The following is an 18,983-nucleotide window of genomic DNA, read 5'->3' on the forward strand; positions in this document are numbered from 1 at the left end:
TTCCACCATAATATTCTCTATTTTTATTCAAATTTTAGATGTAGCTACAGTCAAGTGTCAACTGTGAAGCCTCTAACTGCAATAGTGGTTGATCTAAAGCCCCTTATCTGAAGGGTAGTCAGTCAGTGTGTGCACAACATTTAAGAAAATGCCATTTTGGGGTCTAATAATTTTTTAAAATATATTTTTATTTAAGATTTTAGAATTACATTAGAACAATCCTAGAAGAAAAGAAACTACCAGAACCCTGGAAAAGTGCAAATATAGTAATGCTACCCAAGGAAAATGCAGATAATACTCAGGTTAAAAACTATAGACGGATTTCACTATTAAATTCAGACTATAAAATATTTTCCGGTATTCTTGCAGCAAGGTTAAAGGAGATAATGGATAGAACAGAGGAAGATCAAACGGGATTCTTACCCAGAAGACATACGAAAGAGAACATCAGGACTATATGAATTCAATCGAGTATTACGATAAAAACAATCAATGCTTTCCTGTTCCTAGACGCAGAGAAAGCATTTGATAACATCAATTGGTTTTGTATAACTGACATTTTGAGGGAAATGGATGCAGGATTTTATTTTATAAATGTTGTAAGAGTGATTTATTCACAAAAATGAACTAAAATCATAATAAACAGGCAATGTTCAACCAGCATGAAGATAAACAAAGGGACAAGGCAGGGGTGTCCCTTTCCCACCTGCTGTTTATCATGACCTTGGAGTCCTCTGCTCCGTGTATCTTGTCTCCTGTAACTTCTCTTCTTCTTCTGCAGCTACAGAGAGCTCTAGCTCCTCCTCGCAGGGTCCTCCGTCCGCCAGCGGTTCCAGTGGCTCCGACAGCGGCTGCTGCGCCTCCACCCCCTCCCAGGAGAGCGGCCCCGAGGGCCCCACCGGGCCACTCCTCCCCCGGCCCATGCCTCCGGACCAGGCCCCCCGCCTCAAGAGCCAGTATGTCTCCGCGGTAAGTGCTCAAAAGAGACCCTGGCGCAGCCCTCCTTTTGGGGTACAAGGCAAGTCGCTGTTGAGGTTGGGTGAGTAGTATCTTTTCCATTCCAATCTAGATACTTTTCATCCTTCTTGGTTGCCTCTCTAAGATCCCTGCTGTGCTTTGTTTTGTCTAGCAGAGACTGGCAGAGTGAGCTTTAGAGCAGGCCTGGGCCAACTTTGACCCTCCAAGTGTTTTGGACTTCAACAGCCTACTGCCTGTTAGGAGTGGTGGGAGTTGCAGTCCAAAACACCTGAGGAACCTCTTCTCAAAACCTCCAATTCCCCCTCTATCTCCTATCTCAATCTTCCTTTTTTTAACTTTCTACAAACTTCATTCTTCTGAACCACACACATACCATTTCTCCTTTGTGGTCAACTGTGAAATTCGCACATATGGTATTTCCTGCGCCTGTGCAGGCAGCTTCGGAATCTTCTAGAAATCTTTTTTGACACTTTTTGGCAGTAGCCCCGCCCACTCTCCCCATAGAGTATATATAGCCAGTGCCTCAGTTCTTCTAATCCGCCGCTATTGCAGTAGCAGCTGAGGAATCTTTGTTCTGACTAGCTTTCTCTACCGGACTGCCTTTACTGTGTTTGACTCGGATTGTTTGATCTACGGGACTCCTGACCCCATAGATGACCCTTGTCTTGCAGGTCTGAATGTCTTCAGCCTCTCAGAGGCATCTGGAGGAGCAGCCACCCACTGCCCGCTTGACCAGCCCCTCCCGTTGACCGTTGGGTACAGAGGGGCCCATGCCTCCCGGGCCAGACTCGTGCCCTTTGTGAGGGGCACTGGTTGGAAGGTGGGGGCAGAGACCACTCTCCAAAGAAGCGCAAATGGTCTCCCTTTGTTGTTGTTCTCATTCCAGAAGTTGCACATGTTTGAAGTGTCCTAAACACAGAAGGAAGTATTTATTTTCATGGTGCAGAGTCCCCGTTGTGTTCTCTGTCCGCTGAACCTTGTTCTCCAGGCCAGTTCTCTTTGTTTTGCCTTCGCCTGATGTTTGAGGGGGTAATAATGTATTTCCTTGTCCTTCCAATTACGACTCCCTTCGTTAGCGGATTCCTCAGCGCCAGGGTGACCCACTTGCCTTGGCGCTTTCCCTGCAAATGGCAAACCCTGCAGCCGTTGCCATTTTGCTTTGGCTGCGCTCCTCTCCTCAGGTTTCGTAACCAAATGCCCATTTGCCCCTAAGCCCCGCCACTGCGAATACGGGCCCTTGTTTTGTACATTTATTTAATACGCTGGATTTTTTCCTCCCGGCGGCCTTGTCTCTCTTGTAAGAATTTAATACTATAAAGCTCTACAATGCGGATTTATGGGCATGAATGACTTTGGGGGGCCCTTTGCTCTAACTCAAGGGATTCCTGGAAACGGAAAGGCAACGAGCGTCTTACATGAAATCCCTCAGGGGAGACTGTTGTTGTTTACTTATTGCGTCTCCAATGCCGACGCCGTTTTTAAAAGTTTGACTTAATAAAAGAGGTTTCTTCTAATCTTTGGATTGTCTCAATATTTTATTCAGAGCTCTGCAAATACTTCCCAATGACAAAATGTGAGAGCGATTGAAAATACCCCTTTTTCACCAGGAGCTCCATGCAGGAACTGTACTTCCAGGCGAACGGCAGGGAAAACTGAAAGGGAAACACACATCAAGGCAAGCCATGGATGGGTTCAGGGGGGCCGAGGTGCTCTTGGCCTGCCCCTCTCCCAAATGCGCCCGGAGGCAGGCAAACAAGCAATGCTTTGCCTCGGCAGGACCTCTTCTGCCTCTCAGGAGGCAACCGAGGAATTGGAGGAATCCTGTCATCCCCATGGACTTACCTCAACCCACTTGGCCAGTCTTTGGCAGGCGCCGTTGCCGGCCTTGAAGGGGGGCAAGTGCAGCAGGTCGGCCACAAACTCCCCGGCTGAGATCTGCAGGCCCTGAAAGGGAAGAAGAAGGGGCTCCAGCATTTGGGGAGGGGGCAGAGACCCCAAAAATGACACCCACAAGGAGCTCCCAGCGTGGACTGATTTGAATCCGAGAGGCAGGGTGAGCTCCTGCCTGTCAGCACTAGCTTGCAGGGACATGAGAGAAGCCTCCCAGCAGGATGGTTACACATCCGGGCATCCCCTGGGCAACATCTCTGTTGATGGCTAATTCTCTCACTGTGCTTGTGACTGTGGCGGGACCACGAGGAGGGCCTCCCTGGCTGATCTTATAATAATAATAATAATACTTTATTTTTCAACCCTGCCACCATCTCCCGGCAGGGACTCAGGGCGGCTACACGGGTCAGAAGCCCGAAATACAAAACAATAAATCAGTTAAAACACATTAAAATACAAAGACAGTTTAAACCAGTAGTTATACAAACAGTTACCTTAACCAAAACAATACAGTAAATCACAAAAACTCAATTAACATATAAATCAGTTAAAAATAAAAACAGTTAAAATGAAGTAAGATAAAATGGACCACCAGGTTGCTGGAGAGGATGGCATGGTGTTCATGCGGCCTGCCCTTGTTTTACTGTTTCTTTGGTTTTTTTGATGTAATGTATATTATCATTTATTGTATTGCTTTTAATTGTGTTATGGTATGCTGTTTTTATATTTTATTATATTGTACTGCTCTGGGCATGGCCCCATGTTAGCCGCCCCGAGTCCCTGTTGGGGAGATGGTGGCGGGGTATAAATAAAGTTTTATTATTATTATTATTATTATTATTATTATTATTATTATTATTATTATTATGGCATGACGGGGCTACCTAAACTAAAGTGCAATGACATAGTTCTAAAGTGCTTTGGGTCAAAGGACAAAGTGTAAACATTCCAGAACCTAAGGAGAGGGAGACGGCCGGCCAATTGGTTGTGAGAAAAGGGACCTGTGCGAACAAAGGTCTTATTGATCTGACTTTTAGACAAATCTTAGAGCCCTTGCCAATTCATAGGGGGGAAATGCAGTCAGGAAGATAGGCAGGGCCTATCACAGGCAGGGCCTATCTTCCTCTTCCTCCTCCTTACTCTTCCTCCTCCTCCTCCTCACCCAGAGCCTCTGCACCAGGATCTGTATCCTGGCGGTGGTGCCCTTGGGGTCCTTCTGCCGGATGGACTCCAGGATGAGGTCGGTGAGGAAGACGTGGCAGCTGCGCCCGTAGAAGATCTCCTCCTGGGACAGCGGGAGGCTCAGGAAGACGATATCTGGGGAGCAAAGTGTCCGGCACCTCGGTCAACTGCAGCCTGGCTTCAGGTGCCCAGAGTGGAGCTGGAAGAGGCCGCTGGCCTGTCCATCCCCCTGGGCAGCCTTTGGGTCCCCAAGGAGGGGGTATCCCTCCCCCTTTGAGACCCCTACCTTGGGGCCGGGACTCTGTGAGGGTGCTGGGCAGCTGGAGGCCCTCCAGGGAGGCCGCGTAGAGGAGGCTCCCTTCGTGGGACACGCAGGACCCATCACATGCCACCATCGGGGGGTGCGCCACTTTCAGGATCAGGCCGCTCTGGCCCCGGGGCTCAAAGGAGACGGGCCCTTCAGAGAGAGAGACACACACACACACACATGTTGCATGGGGGTTAAAAGGTCCCTATGGGTGAGAAGGGCAAGGTAGATATGATGTAAATAAATAAACACAATAAATATCATATTCTGAAGCCTCACCTATGCCTCTCCAGGAGAGCTGAGGAAGAGGTCGGACCCCCAAAGGGCCCCCAAGCTATGGCCAGAAGGAAGGAAGGTTGGATGGATGGATGGATGGACAGAAGGAAGGAAGGACAGATGGAAAGGAGGAGGGAAGGACAAATGGATGGAAGGAATGACAAATAAAAGGACAGAAGGAAGGAAGGGCAAATGGAAGGACAGAAGGAATGAAGGATGGACAGATGGAAAGGAGGAAGGACAGATGGAAAGGAGGAAGAAAGGACGGATGGAAAGGAGGAAGGAAGGACGGATGGAAGGAATGACAAATAGAAGGACAGAAGGAAGGACAGGTAGATGGATGGAAGGAAGGAAGGAAGGAAGGACAAATGGAAGGACAGAAGGAGGGAAGGATGGATGGATGGATGGATGGATGGATGGAAGGATAGATGGAAAGAAAGAAGGACAAATAGAAAGACACAAGGATGGAAGGGCAGATAGAAGAAAGGAAGAGGAAGGAAGGAATTAAGGAACAGAGGAAGGACAGAAGAAAGGAAGGAAGGGCAGAAGGAATGAAAGAAGGAAGGACAGGTGGAAGGAAGAAAAGACGAATGGAAGGACGGACAGAAGGAAGGAAGGGCTCATGGATGGCACCTGCCAGGTCCCTCACCCCTGCTTCTGGGGAGCAAAGGGCAAGGAGTGTGGACCTGAGCCCCCTCCTCACCTTTCTCCATCTCTTTGGGGCCCTTTGACCCTCCTCCGCCTGCAGCTTCTCCCTGCGAGGGACGCATCTCGGCAGCCGCCTTGCCAGGCTGAGACTCAGGAGCCCCCGTTGTGCACTGCCCGGCTTTGAGAGAGCTTTCCTGTGCAGCCGGTGCAGCCTTGAGGCCGTTTTGCAGGGTGGCCGGGACCCCGAGGCTGCAGGGGGTCCTCCTCCTGGGCCCTTCCTCCTCCTCCTCCGCCTTCTCCTCTGCCGGGGCCACCATGTCCCATCCCTGGACCAGGGAGATGAGCCTCTGGATGGGGGTCTCGCTGCCCGTGGCCCGCCTGGCCCCGCCGCCCTTGGCCGGCCTCTTCCGCGGGGGGCTCTCTGGGGCCTGGCCTTCGCCGGAGGAGGGAGCGGGGCCTTCCCTGCTGCTGCTCTGGCGCTTGACCGCCTTGGCTGGAGAGAGCCGGGTCGGCCGAACTCCGCTCTCCCTGGCGCTCGCCCGCCGCTCCAGGCCGTCTCTCCCTCGGCTCCAGGGACCGGGCACAGACACCTGCGGGGGCTCCAGAAGGAAGAAGGAAGGCAGGCCCATTGACATAGGAAGGATAAGGCTTGCAAAAAAAAAGGCGTGACCTCTGCCCTCAAGTGAAATGGGCCCAAAGTGGGCAGGAGGCCCGGTTGCCTTGGATTGAAAAAAAAAAACTCCAAATAGAACAAGGAGAACTTGGGCAAAGACTGTCATACAGGCTGTCCCCGAGTTAGAAACATTCAACTTATTAACGATCGGTGTTGGACTGGATGTCCTTTGGGGGTCTCTTCGAAATTATCATAATATATCTCATATATTTATACACACACATATATACATATACATATATACACACACATATACAAGAGCCGCAAATCAAACCAAATTTGGCCACAATACTAATCACTTTCCAAGAAGTGACCTTGCACCTTCAGAGCCTGGCTGCTTCATACCTAGGGGATTCCATTGTTGACCAACTTGAATACCATTGAATAGCCTTGCAGCTTCAAAGCCTGACTGTTTTATACCTAGGGGAATCCATTGTTGGCCAACTTGAATAGCCTTGCAGCTTCAAAGCCTAGGGGAATCCTTTCTAGGCCACCTTGAAAACCGCAAAGAAAACCCAACTTAGAACTATGCCACAGCAACACGTGGCTGGGCACAGCTAGTAAATATATATATATTGCAATGTTAACAAACAAACCTATGGAACCTATCTTGTTTGTAACTTGAAGATGGCCTGTATACGGTCTTCAATGAGGAAAGTGCAGAGAAGAATATGCTGTGAGCAGAAGGGCGTTTGAGAGGGAGGGTGGGGTTCTCACCTCCTGGGGGTCTCCTCCAGGCCGCTGTTCCTTCTCCGGCTCCAGGCTCTGCGGCAGAGGGGCTTCCCTCAGACCTTCACGTTGCTGCAGCCACAGCCTACAAGGCAAGCCTTTCCCGCTCAATGGCCAGAAATACTCTTGGAGCCTTCCTCCCATGGTCACGGGGATATGCTAAGCAGGGCCACTCCACCCCTGGGACACTTGTTTCCTTTGAACATCAGCAGACCTGTAGCCTTCATGTTGGTGGAGGGCCTCCAGAAGAGAAGGGATCTGGAACTCCGCCGCTTCCTGGCGCAGAAGAGCCCATTCCCTGGGATTACAGAGATTGCATTTGCAAAGCACTCAAGAGTCTTTCCCTGTTTTCTCCTTATTTAACCATGCTTACAGACTAAGAAAGCATTCCTTTGTCCTTGGGTTCCCACATGTTTACCAGCTATCCTAAGAGAACATCTGGGACGATGAACTTTTAACCTTAACCTTGTATCCCTATCTAAGATTCCTCTGACTCACTGCCAGAGCCACCTGGGACTTGTTGATGTTCTGAATCCTGTGAAAGGTCACCCTTATCACTTCTGCTTCAGGACTAGTCTGCGGCCTCTCTAACAATTCAGAGCCTTCAACATTTCCCTCATCAGCACTTCCTTGGTCAGCCTGCATAAACCCAAATCCCCCTTCAGCATCAGACTGAACCACAACACCGGGGTCTGGAGGAGGCAAGAAGGGGGCTCCTGCTTCTGTTGCTGCTGCTGCCACTGCCACCTCACTCACGCAGAACCAGGACCCGGCTAGGAGGGCAGGTGAGCGAGCGAGGAAGGCTAGCCCCAGGGTTTCAGATAATACAGAGTGTTGGATAAACAGAAGTCGAATAACCGAGACTACTGTATATCCCAACGTGGTGAGGTCCTCCAACTAACCTTTGCGATGTTAAGCAGTTCAAGCATTGCCAGGTATTCCTGAAACGGCGTTCTACCATGTACCTCCTGAATTCCGCTTTTTTGGCAACACGGAAGAAAAGATGCTTTTATTTCTTACCCACCTCTCCCTATGTCTCCTCCTCACTTACTTAAATTCCACTGGCAAGAACAGCTTCCCGAGGCGAAAGAAGTTGAGAATGTGCCGAAACATTTTCCCGTCACCGTGGATGAGAAGACTGTGTCCGAAAGCGATCCAAATGGCCTTTTTGCTGTTGGACAGCAGCTCCGGAAACTGAGGTGCGGAGGAAGAAGGGGAAAACAAGGATGCTTGTGAGTTTCGAACAGCGGGATTCCCTCTGCTTTGGTTTTTGCACTCTTAATTTCCCCATTTGGCAAGAAATTAAGAGACCCAAGGCACCGTACCTTCAATAACGTCTGTAAGTAGGTGGCGTACCAATGGCTCCCCGCGTACACTTTGACAATATGAAGGGGCGAAAAGGCGGTCACATCCGCTGCCCAGTTTGCCTCTGGAAAACAATTCAAAATAGTACCAAAGAGAGCAATAAAAGGCATTATTTCTACGGAAAGAGACTTGTAGCGGCTCCTCTTACCCCTTACTCTAGTGTCCGTGGGCATCCCTTGTTTCAAATATATCTTCAAAGCTTCCTTCATCGGCTCATAGGTGACATCCATCTGATCCAAATAGGCACAGAGTTCTGGGAGCTCAGACATGGTTCGCGTCAGCGGGAGCCGGCAGATCCCCAACCAGTTCCTTTGGTGTGTAAAGAAAGAAAGGGCGTTGTGATAGATTCCACCTGGAAGATATCAATTAGATCAGGGCTTCCCAAACTACAGCCCACGGTCCGGATACGGCCCTTCAAGGCCCTTTATGCGGCCCTTGCTCTAAACTTTAGACTGGGGGTCGCCCTGAGTCAGAAATGCCTTGAAAGCACACAACAACAACAACAACAACAACAACAACAACAACAACAACAACAAGCCTGAGTCTCCTTCTGGAAAGATAAATAAATATAACAATAATCTTCATCATCATCATCACCATCTGACCAGCCAAAAGAAGTCCGTTTTTCTCATTGAAATACTGGTAAGTTTATATTGGTTAAAACTGTTCTTCTTTTTAAATATTGTATTCCTCTTTCGTAGTCTTTTTCGAATTACAGTCCCCAACAGTCTCAAAGATCACAAATCGGGCCTCCTCTTAAAAAGTTTGAGGACCCCCTGCAGTAATCCATCTTTCCCAGAGTCTCACAGCTATAAAGTGGAGAATTTAATACAAGCTCCCTTGCAGTATTTGTTGGCAGGATGAGGCCCTTGTGTTGAGGCAGGGTGCCCAAATATCGCTAGTCTCTTTTAGTTCCCAATCAGAAAATAGAAATGAGGAAATTAAAAATAACAAAAGTTTTGAAGGGGACAAGGGACACCTGGTCTAATTTGACTCGTAAATAGCAATAGTGTGGAGAGTGATTTGGATTAAAATAGCCTTAGTCTTTCGTCAAATCCCGGGAGCGGAGTGAGCGCCCGCTGTGGCTCCAGCTTCTGCCAACCTAGCAGTTTGAAAACATGCAAATGTGAGTAGATCAATAGGTACCGCTTCGGCGGGAAGGTAACGGCGCTCCAGGCAGTCATGCCGGCCATATGACCTTGGAGGCGTCTACGGACAATGCCGGCCCTTCGGCTTAGAAATGGAGATGAGCACCAACCCCCAGAGTCAGACATGACTGGACTTAACGTCAGGGGAAACTTTTACCTTTTTACCTTTACTCTTAGAAGGAAATCTGCCTTAGTCTTAATGTTAAGCCACAAGAAAACACACATAGGAAAAGGCTCACATAAACAGAGCAAAGAAAACATGCAATACAAATGGCAATGGGGCTTTAAAAGGCCCAGATGGTATATTAATATATTAAATGGTTGTAACCGGGCATTTACTTTCCTGAACTGTTTTGATCAGCATCTGATCAAAAGCACTATGTACAGGATGAATGACGGAGAGGGTATGGGGATGGAAAAATGTGTAAGGTGTGAAATGTCCTTGGAAATCCTATTAAAGTCCAACCAAGCTGTGTCTTGGTGTGGCATTTCCTTCTTTTCATGCTTCCCGCAGGTCACAATTTTGCAAAATAAAATCTGCTATATCATCTCCTTGCCTCAGAATCTATGAGGTTTATGGGAGCCAAGCCTTTTCATTTTAATCTGCAAAAAAATGTTAATACTAAATTGCAAACGCAGTTGACTGCTGTGCATCGTGGATTTTATAGTCTCTGATTGATGCAAACACATACAATCCAGACTTTCCCTCCTCATAACAATATCCTTTCTGTCCCAAGCAGAAAATAGAAATGAAATGATTAAAAATAATAGTTTAATTTGCAGAAAATACCAAGGGGTGGTTCCAGATTGCAAAAACGGAGTACCACACCTGACTGTCATGCACCATGGCTTTTATAGTGTCGGATTGATGTGTACACACACACTTTGATGCAATCCAAACCTCAGCCTCCTACACGTGGGCTCAGGCGACACCCTTCTTGCGGAAAGCCCTTCGGGGGAAAATAAAGAGATCTCTGCTCCCAGCACTACCTGGGATGCCGCTCTGTACCTGACGTGCTGGAAGAGGACTCCGTTCCCGGAGACGTAGAGCCGGCTCCTGTCCAGGCTGCCCTCCATGTGGAGCTGGCCCAGGGCCGAGTCCGGGTACTTGACCAGCAGGCCCAGCGCCATTGGGAACAGGGCCAGGGGGCGGCCCTTGGGGCCCCGGGCGCTGCAGGACGGACGGACCGCTCTGCCCTTTGGGAGCCCAACCTGGATGCCAGTGGCCTCCTCCTCTGAAGCCAGGCCTGGGAAGGAAAGGAGGGATAAAGGAAAGAAAGAAGGGAAGCCACAAGGTTATATCCAGGTTCGTTGTCTTGATGTAAGCCAGTTTTCTATTTTCTGGCTTATGGTCCCTTCAGCACCAAAAGCGTGGTGACGGGAGCCGCACCAAGGAGCGCCTTGTGGGCCTTCAGGGCTTCGTTGATCTCCGGGATGTCCAGGGCTTCCGCTTCCGCTTCCAGGGCGTCCAGGTGGGAGAAGTCGTCCGGCAGAAGAAGCCTCTCCGAGCGGAGGAAATTCGCTGGACAGCGACGACAAGAAGAAGAAGGAGAACCAAGATAAGTCAAAGAGGCCCGCTTTGGATGCTGCATTTTAGTCTAAAGCAGGGGTCCCCAAACTAAGGCCCGGGGGCCGGATGCGGCCCATCGAAGCCATTTATCCGGCCCCCAAGGCACAAGGGCAGAAGGGGGTTGGGCTAAATGACCCAAGGGGTCTCTTCTCCCATCATCATCATCATCATCATCATCATCATCATCATCATCATCATCATTATTATTATTACAAACACAACAAGATGAGTCCACAGCAGACACTCTGCTGGCTGTTGAATAGGAACACACGTCGGACACTTCCCAAGTGTCTAGGACTGTGTGATGTATCGGTGAATAATGCGCGCAGATCCCAGTAAGGTGGCCTTCTGCAGCTGGCAGATGGTAATTTTGTCAGCGCCAATTGTGTTTAAGTGCAGGCCAAGGCCTTTAGGCACTGCACCCAGTGTGCCGATCACCACTGGGACCACCTTGACTGGCTTGTGCCAGAGTCTTTGTAATTCCCCCTTTAAATCCTCATGTCGTGTCAGCTTTTCCAGTTGTTTCTCTTCAATCCTGCTGTCACCTGGGATTGCAACATCGACAATCTATACTTTGTTTTTTAACACGATTGTGAGGTCAGGAGTATTGTGTTCCAAAACCCTGTATTATTATTATTATTATTATTATTATTATTATTATTATTATTAATTAACATTGAGGCTGGGTGGCCATCTGTCAGGGATGCTTTGCTTGTGCTTTTGGTGCACAGAGGCAGAAGGGGGTTGGACTAAATGGCCCAAGTGGTCTCTTACAACCCTCTTTATTATTATTATTATTATTATTATTATTATTATTATTATTATTAACATTGAGGCTGGGTGGCCATCTGTCAGGGGTGCTGTGCTTGTGCTTTTGGTGCACAAAGGCAGAAGGTGATTGGACTCAATGGCCCAAAGGGTCTCTGCCAACCCTCTTTTTATTGTTGTTGTTGTTATTTTTTATTATTATTATTATTATTATTATTATTATTATTATTATTATTATTATTATTGCTCGGTGGCCAACCATAGTCCGGACCTCCAACGGTCCGAAGGATTGTGAACTGGTCCCCTGTTTAAAAAGTTTGGGGACCCCTGGTCTAAAGAGAGGAATCACCTCTGACCTTGAGGCTGCCCCCAAAGTAAATGCTGGGGTGAATCGAGGAGGGAGAAAGCCAAGAAATTGCGCCCCTTTCTCCCCCTTCTTTGCTCACCAATGAAGCGGAATTCACTATTTTCACACTCGACCAGAGCAGCGTTGTCCGAAAGCCACAGCAGGTTGTCGTCGTTGACCAAAGCAGGGTGTTTCTCCACCAAATCCAGCGGCAGGAAGCAGTAATGCACTTCCTCCTCGGTGTCCAGAAGCGGGGTGTCCATCAAGCCCAGGGGAGCCTTCTCCTGCAACCCTAAAGGGAATTGAAGCCGGGAGAAGAAGGGATGGACTACTGCAAAGGGCTCCCTATGGGGCTGCCCTTGAAGACGGCATTTGCCAGTGTTACATATCCACTGCCGTCTTTCCACATTGTTATTCATTTGATAAGGGGTTATGAAAATAGCCAAGCATTACCAGTCAAGGCTGGGTTTTTCGGGGGGAGCTCGGGCGGCTTGCTGATGCATTTCCTGGTCCGCCAGTAATTCATGGAGGCCCTTTCTGCGATCGGGATGTCGGACGGCCGGATGCGCAGGTTGTGCTTCCCTTCCTTCAAGTTGTCCAGAGTCTGTCGAAAGAGAGACGGAAAGGGCTCATAAGACCTTGGGGCTCCAGGGCAAACCCAGTGCAAAAACTGCCCAAGGCAACGGAGACCCTGAAGGAGTAAGTTCCTCTTGCAAACCCCCATGATGGTGGTGATGGTGGGCTTTTGGGGTGTAATAATATCATATATAATAATAGTAAAATAATAATATAGTATAATAATGATGATGATGTTGATGAAGATGGCAATTATAGTGATGGTGGTGGTGGTCAGTGGGGTTTTCAGGTGTAATAATATTGATATAATAATAGCAAAATAATAATAATATAAATATTATAATGATGATGATGATGATGATGATGATAGTGATGACAGTGGTGGTGGGTGGGCTTCTTGGGTCTGTTGTCCCCTCCTGGCCCTGTCATCTCCTCAATTTAATAATAATAATAATAATAATAATAATCACCTGGGCCATACCTGTCATAAGATATACTGCTTGCATTATAAATTGGATGCAAGTGGAAATGGACAATTTGGACAGAAAAACAAGAAAACTCAGGACCATTCATCATTCACTGCACCCTCGCAGTGATATTGCCCGGCTATATCTGCCTAGAAAATCAGGTGGCAGAGGACTCTTGCAAGTAAAACAAGCAGTCAAAGAAGAAGAACATGCCCTGGCAGAATATGTAAAGCAAAGTGAAGAACCTGCTTTGATTGAAGTCAAAAATCAGAAACTCCTCAAAGCACAGCAGACAAAAAACCAGTACAAGAAAACCGCACTACAAACTAGAGCTGACAGCTGGCACAACAAAACATTGCATGGAAAGTTCCTTGACAAAATTGGAGGAAAATCTGGTAAGGAGAAGACCTGGCTCTGGCTCACAAATGGGACCCTGAAGAAGGAGATAGAAGGTCTGATCCTTGCAGCCCAGGAGCAAGACATCAGAACAAAGCCAATTCAGGCCAAGATCGAAAAATCAGCTGATGACCCAAAATGCAGACTGTGCAAGGAAACCGATGAAACCATTGATCATATCCTCAGCTGCTGTAAGAAAATCGCACAGACAGACTACAAACAGAGGCACAACTATGTGGCCCAAATGATTCATTGGAACTTATGCCTCAAGTACCACCTCCCAGCAGCAAAGAACTGGTGGGATCACAAACCTGCAAAAGTCTTGGAAAATGAGCACGCAAAGATACTGTGGGACTTCCGAATCCAGACTGACAAAGTTCTGGAACACAACACACCAGACATCACAGTTGTGGAAAAGAACAAGGTTTGGGTCATTGATGTTGCCATCCCAGGTGACAGTCGCATTGACGAAAAACAACAGGAAAAACTCAGCCGCTATCAGGACCTCAAGATTGAACTTCAAAGACTCTGGCAGAAACCAGTGCAGGTGGTCCCGGTGGTGATGGGCACACTTCTTGGGTCTGCTGTCCTCCCCTGAACATGTTGCCGTTTCATATATAATAAGATTAAAATAATAATAATAATAATAATAATAATAATAATAATAATAATAACAACAACAACAACAACAATAATGGTGATAGTGATGGTGATGGTCATGGTGATGATGATCAGTCTGCTGTCCTCCGCTGAACATGTCGCCCTTTCATATATAATAAGAGTAAAATAATAATAATAATAATAATAATAATAATAATAATAATAATAATGATGATGATGATGATTATGGTGGTGATCAGTGGACTTCTTGGGTCTGCTGCCCTTCCTTGAACATGTTGCTGTTTCATATATAATAAGATTAAAATAATAATAATAATAACAACAACAACAATAATGGTGATGGTGATGGTGATTGTGATGATGATCAGTGGACTTCTTGATTCTGCTGTCCTCCGCTGAACATGTCGCCCTTTCATATATAATAAAATAATAATGATGATGATGATAATGTGATGGTGATGGTCATGGTGGTGATGATGATGATAATAATGTGATAATAATGTGATGGTGATGGTGATGATGATGATGATGATAATAATGTGATGGTGATGGTGATGGTGATGGTGATGGTGATGATGATGATGATGATGATAATGTGATGGTGATGATGATGGTGATGATGATGATGATAATGTGATGGTGATGATGATGGTGATGATGATGATGATAATGTGATGGTGATGGTGATGATGATGGTGATGATGATGATAATAATGTGATGGTGATGGTGATGATGATGGTGGTGATGATGATAATAATGTGATGGTGATGGTGATGGTGATGATGATGATAATAATGTGATGGTGATGGTGATGGTGATGATGATGATGATAATGTGATGGTGATGATGATGGTGATGACGATGATGATAATGTGATGGTGATGATGATGGTGATGATGATGATGATAATGTGATGGTGATGGTGATGATGATGGTGATGATGATAATAATGTGATGGTGATGGTGATGATGATGGTGGTGATGATGATAATAATGTGATGGTGATGGTGATGATGATGATGATGATGATGATGATGATGATAATGTGATGGTGATGGTGATGATGGTGATGATGATGATGATAATAATGTGATGGTGATGGTGATGATGATGGTGATGATGATGATAATAATGTGATGGTGATGGTGATGATGATGGTGATGGTGGTGGTGATGACGATAATAGTGTGATGGTGATGGTGATGGTGATGATGATGATGGTGATGATGATAATGTGATGGTGATGATGATGATGATGGTGATGATGATGATGATAATGTGATGGTGATGGTGATGATGATGATGGTGATGATGATGATGATGATAATGTGATGGTGATGATGATGATGATGGTGATGATAATAATGTGATGGTGATGGTGATGATGATGATGATGATAATGTGATGGTGATGATGATGATGATGATGATGATGATAATGTGATGGTGATGGTGATGATGATGGTGATGATGGGCTCTTTGGCTGTGTTGCCCTCCCCTGACCCCGTTCCCCCCAATGGTAGGGATGTAGTGAGAGAGGATGGCAGTGGTGGGCGTGTCCTGACCTGGAGGGGGCGTGGCTGTAGGCGGAGCCTGTGGGCCAGCTCCTGGAGGAGGGCGTGGTTTGCGTGGGCGGGGCCGTGGAGCGGGGCGCGGAGGGAGGCGCGCAGGTGGCGGAAGGCCAGCCCGTCCGCGTCCAGGAAGAGCCGCCGCCCCCCTCCTCCTCCTCCTCCTCCTCCTCCATCTCCTTCCTCCTCCTCCTCCTCATCCTCCTCCTCCTCGGCCTCCTCCTTCCAGGGCAGCGGGGCCAGCTTGCTCCGCGGGAGGGAGAAGCCCCAGCCGCCCACGCTCAGCGCCAAAGGCCGCGCCGCCTCCGCTCCTTCTCCCTCTTCCTCCTTCTCCTCCTCTTCATCCTCCTCCTCTTCCACTCGGCTCTCCTCCTGCCGGGAAAGATGCTCAGCCCTCTGCCCATGCTCAGGGGCACCCCCCCCCTTCCGATCCCTAGGGTTACCATGGAGACGGGGGCGGCGAGGAAGGCGATGCTTCCTGCTTCCTCCTCCTCTTCCTCCTCAACGGCTTCGGCTCGCGCCCCGCTTCCCAACCCACGCCAAGCTGGTTGCTAGGCAACAAAAGGGCCCGCGGCCTCCATGCAAGGACAGCATCCTATATTGCCCTATTGAGATTAATAATATTAATGGTAATGGGGCCGGGCTGTGGCGCAGCTGGCTAGTAAGCAGCTGCTATAAATCACTACTGACCGAGAGGTCATGAGTTCGAAGTTAAGCCCCCGACCATTAATAGCCCCGGCTTGCTGTTGACCTATGCAGCCCCGAAAGACAGTTGCGCCTGTCAATTAGGGAAATTTAGGGACGCTTTATGCGGGAGGCTAATTTACAACACCATAAAACTGCCAGCAAAACACGAGGAAAGGAATGAGGAAGTACAGCCACTACTGGACGGTGAAGCAACAGCTCCCCCTGTGGCCGGAATCGTGAAGCTGGAAAAATGTTAAAAATGCCTCTGAGTCTGTCTAATGTATGTTGTTTGTCTGTTGGCATTGAATGTTTGCCATATATGTGTTCATTGTAATCCGCCCTGAGTCCCCTTCGGGGTGAGAAAGAAGGGCGGAATATAAATACTGTAAATAAATAATAACAAATGGATGTATTTATTTTATTTGCAACATTTATATCCCGCCCTTCACAAGGGTGCGGCTTACAAATTATATGTGCATACAATATATTATATTATTAGCATAGCACAATATTAGCATTACATATGACTATATTGTACTATATAATAATAATAATAATAATAATAATAATAATAATAATAATAATAATAACTTTATTTTTATACCCCGCCCCATCTCCCCGAAGGGACTCCGGGCGGCTTACATGGGGCCTGGCCCGATAAAACAAAAACAAAACAAAAATCATACTGTAATATTAGTAATATTACATTATTATTATTATTATTAAACTTTATTTGTACCCCACTAGCATCTCCCGAAGGACTCGCTGCGGCTTACAAAGGCCAAGGCCTCAACACACAATATAACAATACAAAACAAAGGCAATTAAAAGAATTAAAACAGTATAAACCACAAGCAATAACAATACGCTAAAACACAATAGAACTGGGCCGGGCCAGAGTAATGGGTACAAGATTAATTAATAAATAATTATGTAATAAATATATAATTATTATACTGTATTATTACTAGTACAGTAGAGTCTCACTTATCCAAGCTAAACGGGCCGGCAGAAGCTTGGATAAGTGAATATCTTGGATAACAATAATAATAATAATAATAATAATAATAATAATAATAATAATAATAACTTTATTCTTATACCCCGCCCCATCTCCCCTAAGGGACTCGGGGCGGCTTACATGGGGCCATGTCCGGGCACAACAATATAAAGCAAAAGCAAAACAATAAAACAATCAACAATAAAACATCAACATCGATAAAAACAGTCATTAAAAAGTCACATACAAAATAAGGAGTTAAAATCATGAATAGATAATGAGAGATTAAGGAAAAGCCTATTAAACATCAAATTAGGTTATGATTTTACAAATTAAGCACCAAAACATCATGTTTTACAACAAATTTGACAGAAAAAGTAGTTCAATATGCAGTAATGTTATGTTGTAATTACTGTATTTACAAATTTAGCACCAAAATATCATGATATATTGAAAATACTTGACTACAAAAATGGCTTGGATAATCCAGAAACTTGGATAAGCGAGGCTTGGATAAGTGAGACTCTACTGTATATCATCATACTGTAATATTAGTAATATTACATGTAATAAACATATAATTATTATACTGTATTATTACTAGTATTATATGGTGTTACATTATAATATAGTCTATATATTATATATCATTGCATATTATACATAATATGTTATATATTACAGTAGAGTCTCACTTATCCAACATAAACGGGCCGGCAGAACGTTGGATAAGCAAATATGTTGGATAATAAGGAGAGATTAAGGAGAAGCCTATTAAACATCAAATTAGGTTATGATTTTACCAATTAGGCACCAAAACAACAAATTTGACAGAAAAAGTAGTTCAATAAGCAGTAATGCTATGTAGTAATTACTGTATTTACGAATTTAGCACCAAAATATCACGATGTATTGAAAACATTGACTACAAAAATGTGTTGGATAATCCAGAACGTTGGATAAGTGAGACTCTACTGTACTGTATTCCAAAGCGGTGCACTTCCCAGATGTGGCCACTAGGTGGCGGCAAAGGACTACCAGTAGGAGGAGAAGCCGGCTTCTTCCTGTCAATAAATAGCTTTGAGAGTTTTGAACGACCGGCCAATCAAGACGCAGCATTCTGTCCAAGGGGCGTGGTCTCCATGCGGACCAGAAAGGCGAAGTTTTCACTCCGGTCGGCATCAAGAAGCGGAAGAGGCGTATGTTTTGGATTTCAACTCCCACTATTCCTAACAGTCTCTTGTATTATGATTAGTATTGTATTGGTATTATATTACATTGTGGAGCCCCTGGTGGTGCAGTGGATTAAACCACTGAGCTGCTAAACTTGTTGACCAAAAGGTCGGCGGTTCGAATCCGGGGAGCGGAGTGAGCTCCCGCTGTTAGCCCCAGCTTCTGCCAGCCTAGCAGTTCGAAAACATGCAAATGTGAGTAGATCAATAGGTACTTCTCCAGCGGGAAGGAAACTGCTCCGTGCAGTCATTCCGGCCACATGACCTTGGAGGCGTCTACGGACAACGCCGGCTCTTTGGCTTAAAAATTGAAATGAGCACCAACCCTGAGTCGGACACAACTAGACTTAATGTCAGGGAAAACCTTTATCTTTACCTATAAGAGTAGTGCCCCATCAGTGGTCTGCAAAAACTAAAATTTGGTCTGCGAAACATTTAAAAATGTCAGCTTTTATTCATTTTACCAATATATGTAGATACAATATATTATTAGCATTATTATTAGCATAGCACAATATTAGTATTATATATTACTATATTGTACTATACCAGATATA

The 18,983-nt window shown here is 46.2% G+C and overlaps 2 protein-coding genes across 5 annotated transcripts in view; one reads left to right on the forward strand and one right to left on the reverse strand.

Moving 5' to 3' along the window:
• The window catches only part of plekhg4 (pleckstrin homology and RhoGEF domain containing G4), a 38,866-nt gene extending 36,374 nt beyond the window's left edge, over positions 1-2,492 (forward strand). For 2 of the 3 annotated variants that reach the window (XM_062961562.1, XM_062961563.1), the window contains exon 22: positions 782-2,492. In XM_062961562.1, coding sequence (XP_062817632.1) covers positions 782-1,047 — 266 coding nt within the window. In that variant the 3' untranslated portion in view covers positions 1,048-2,492. The remainder of the gene's footprint in view (positions 1-781) is intronic. The other variant, XM_062961564.1, reaches the window with a different exon arrangement.
• kctd19 (potassium channel tetramerization domain containing 19) lies at positions 168-16,093 on the reverse strand. 2 transcript variants are annotated; one of them, XM_062961566.1, is made up of 16 exons: positions 15,951-16,093; positions 15,505-15,879; positions 12,334-12,484; positions 11,981-12,172; positions 10,587-10,718; positions 10,206-10,443; positions 8,197-8,357; positions 8,009-8,112; positions 7,735-7,877; positions 6,898-6,981; positions 6,672-6,768; positions 5,337-5,871; positions 4,337-4,507; positions 4,031-4,185; positions 2,821-2,922; positions 168-2,630 (listed from the first exon to the last, which is right to left on the reverse strand). In XM_062961566.1, exons 1-16 carry the CDS (start codon positions 15,951-15,953, stop codon positions 2,514-2,516), a joined length of 2,760 nt encoding a protein of 919 aa, XP_062817636.1. In that variant the 5' UTR covers positions 15,954-16,093; the 3' UTR covers positions 168-2,513. The 2 variants fall into 2 exon arrangements, with proteins under 2 accessions (XP_062817636.1, XP_062817635.1); XM_062961565.1 differs by having other exon boundaries at positions 5,337-5,880.
• Between the last annotated feature and the right edge of the window lie 2,890 nt (positions 16,094-18,983).

This window comes from Anolis carolinensis, unplaced genomic scaffold (genome assembly GCF_035594765.1).
Source record: "Anolis carolinensis isolate JA03-04 unplaced genomic scaffold, rAnoCar3.1.pri scaffold_9, whole genome shotgun sequence".
Lineage (NCBI taxonomy): Eukaryota > Metazoa > Chordata > Lepidosauria > Squamata > Dactyloidae > Anolis > Anolis carolinensis.

What these genes read in the sequence shown, in the direction of transcription:
- kctd19 (XM_062961565.1), bottom strand. An exon ending in CACCAACATGAAGGCTACAG is followed by an intron (nt 6,769 to 6,897) that starts GTCTGCTGATGT and finishes CTTGCCTTGTAG; the next exon opens with GCTGTGGCTGCAGCAACGTG. An exon ending in CACAGAGTCCCGGCCCCAAG is followed by an intron (nt 4,186 to 4,336) that starts GTAGGGGTCTCA and finishes TTTGCTCCCCAG; the next exon opens with ATATCGTCTTCCTGAGCCTC.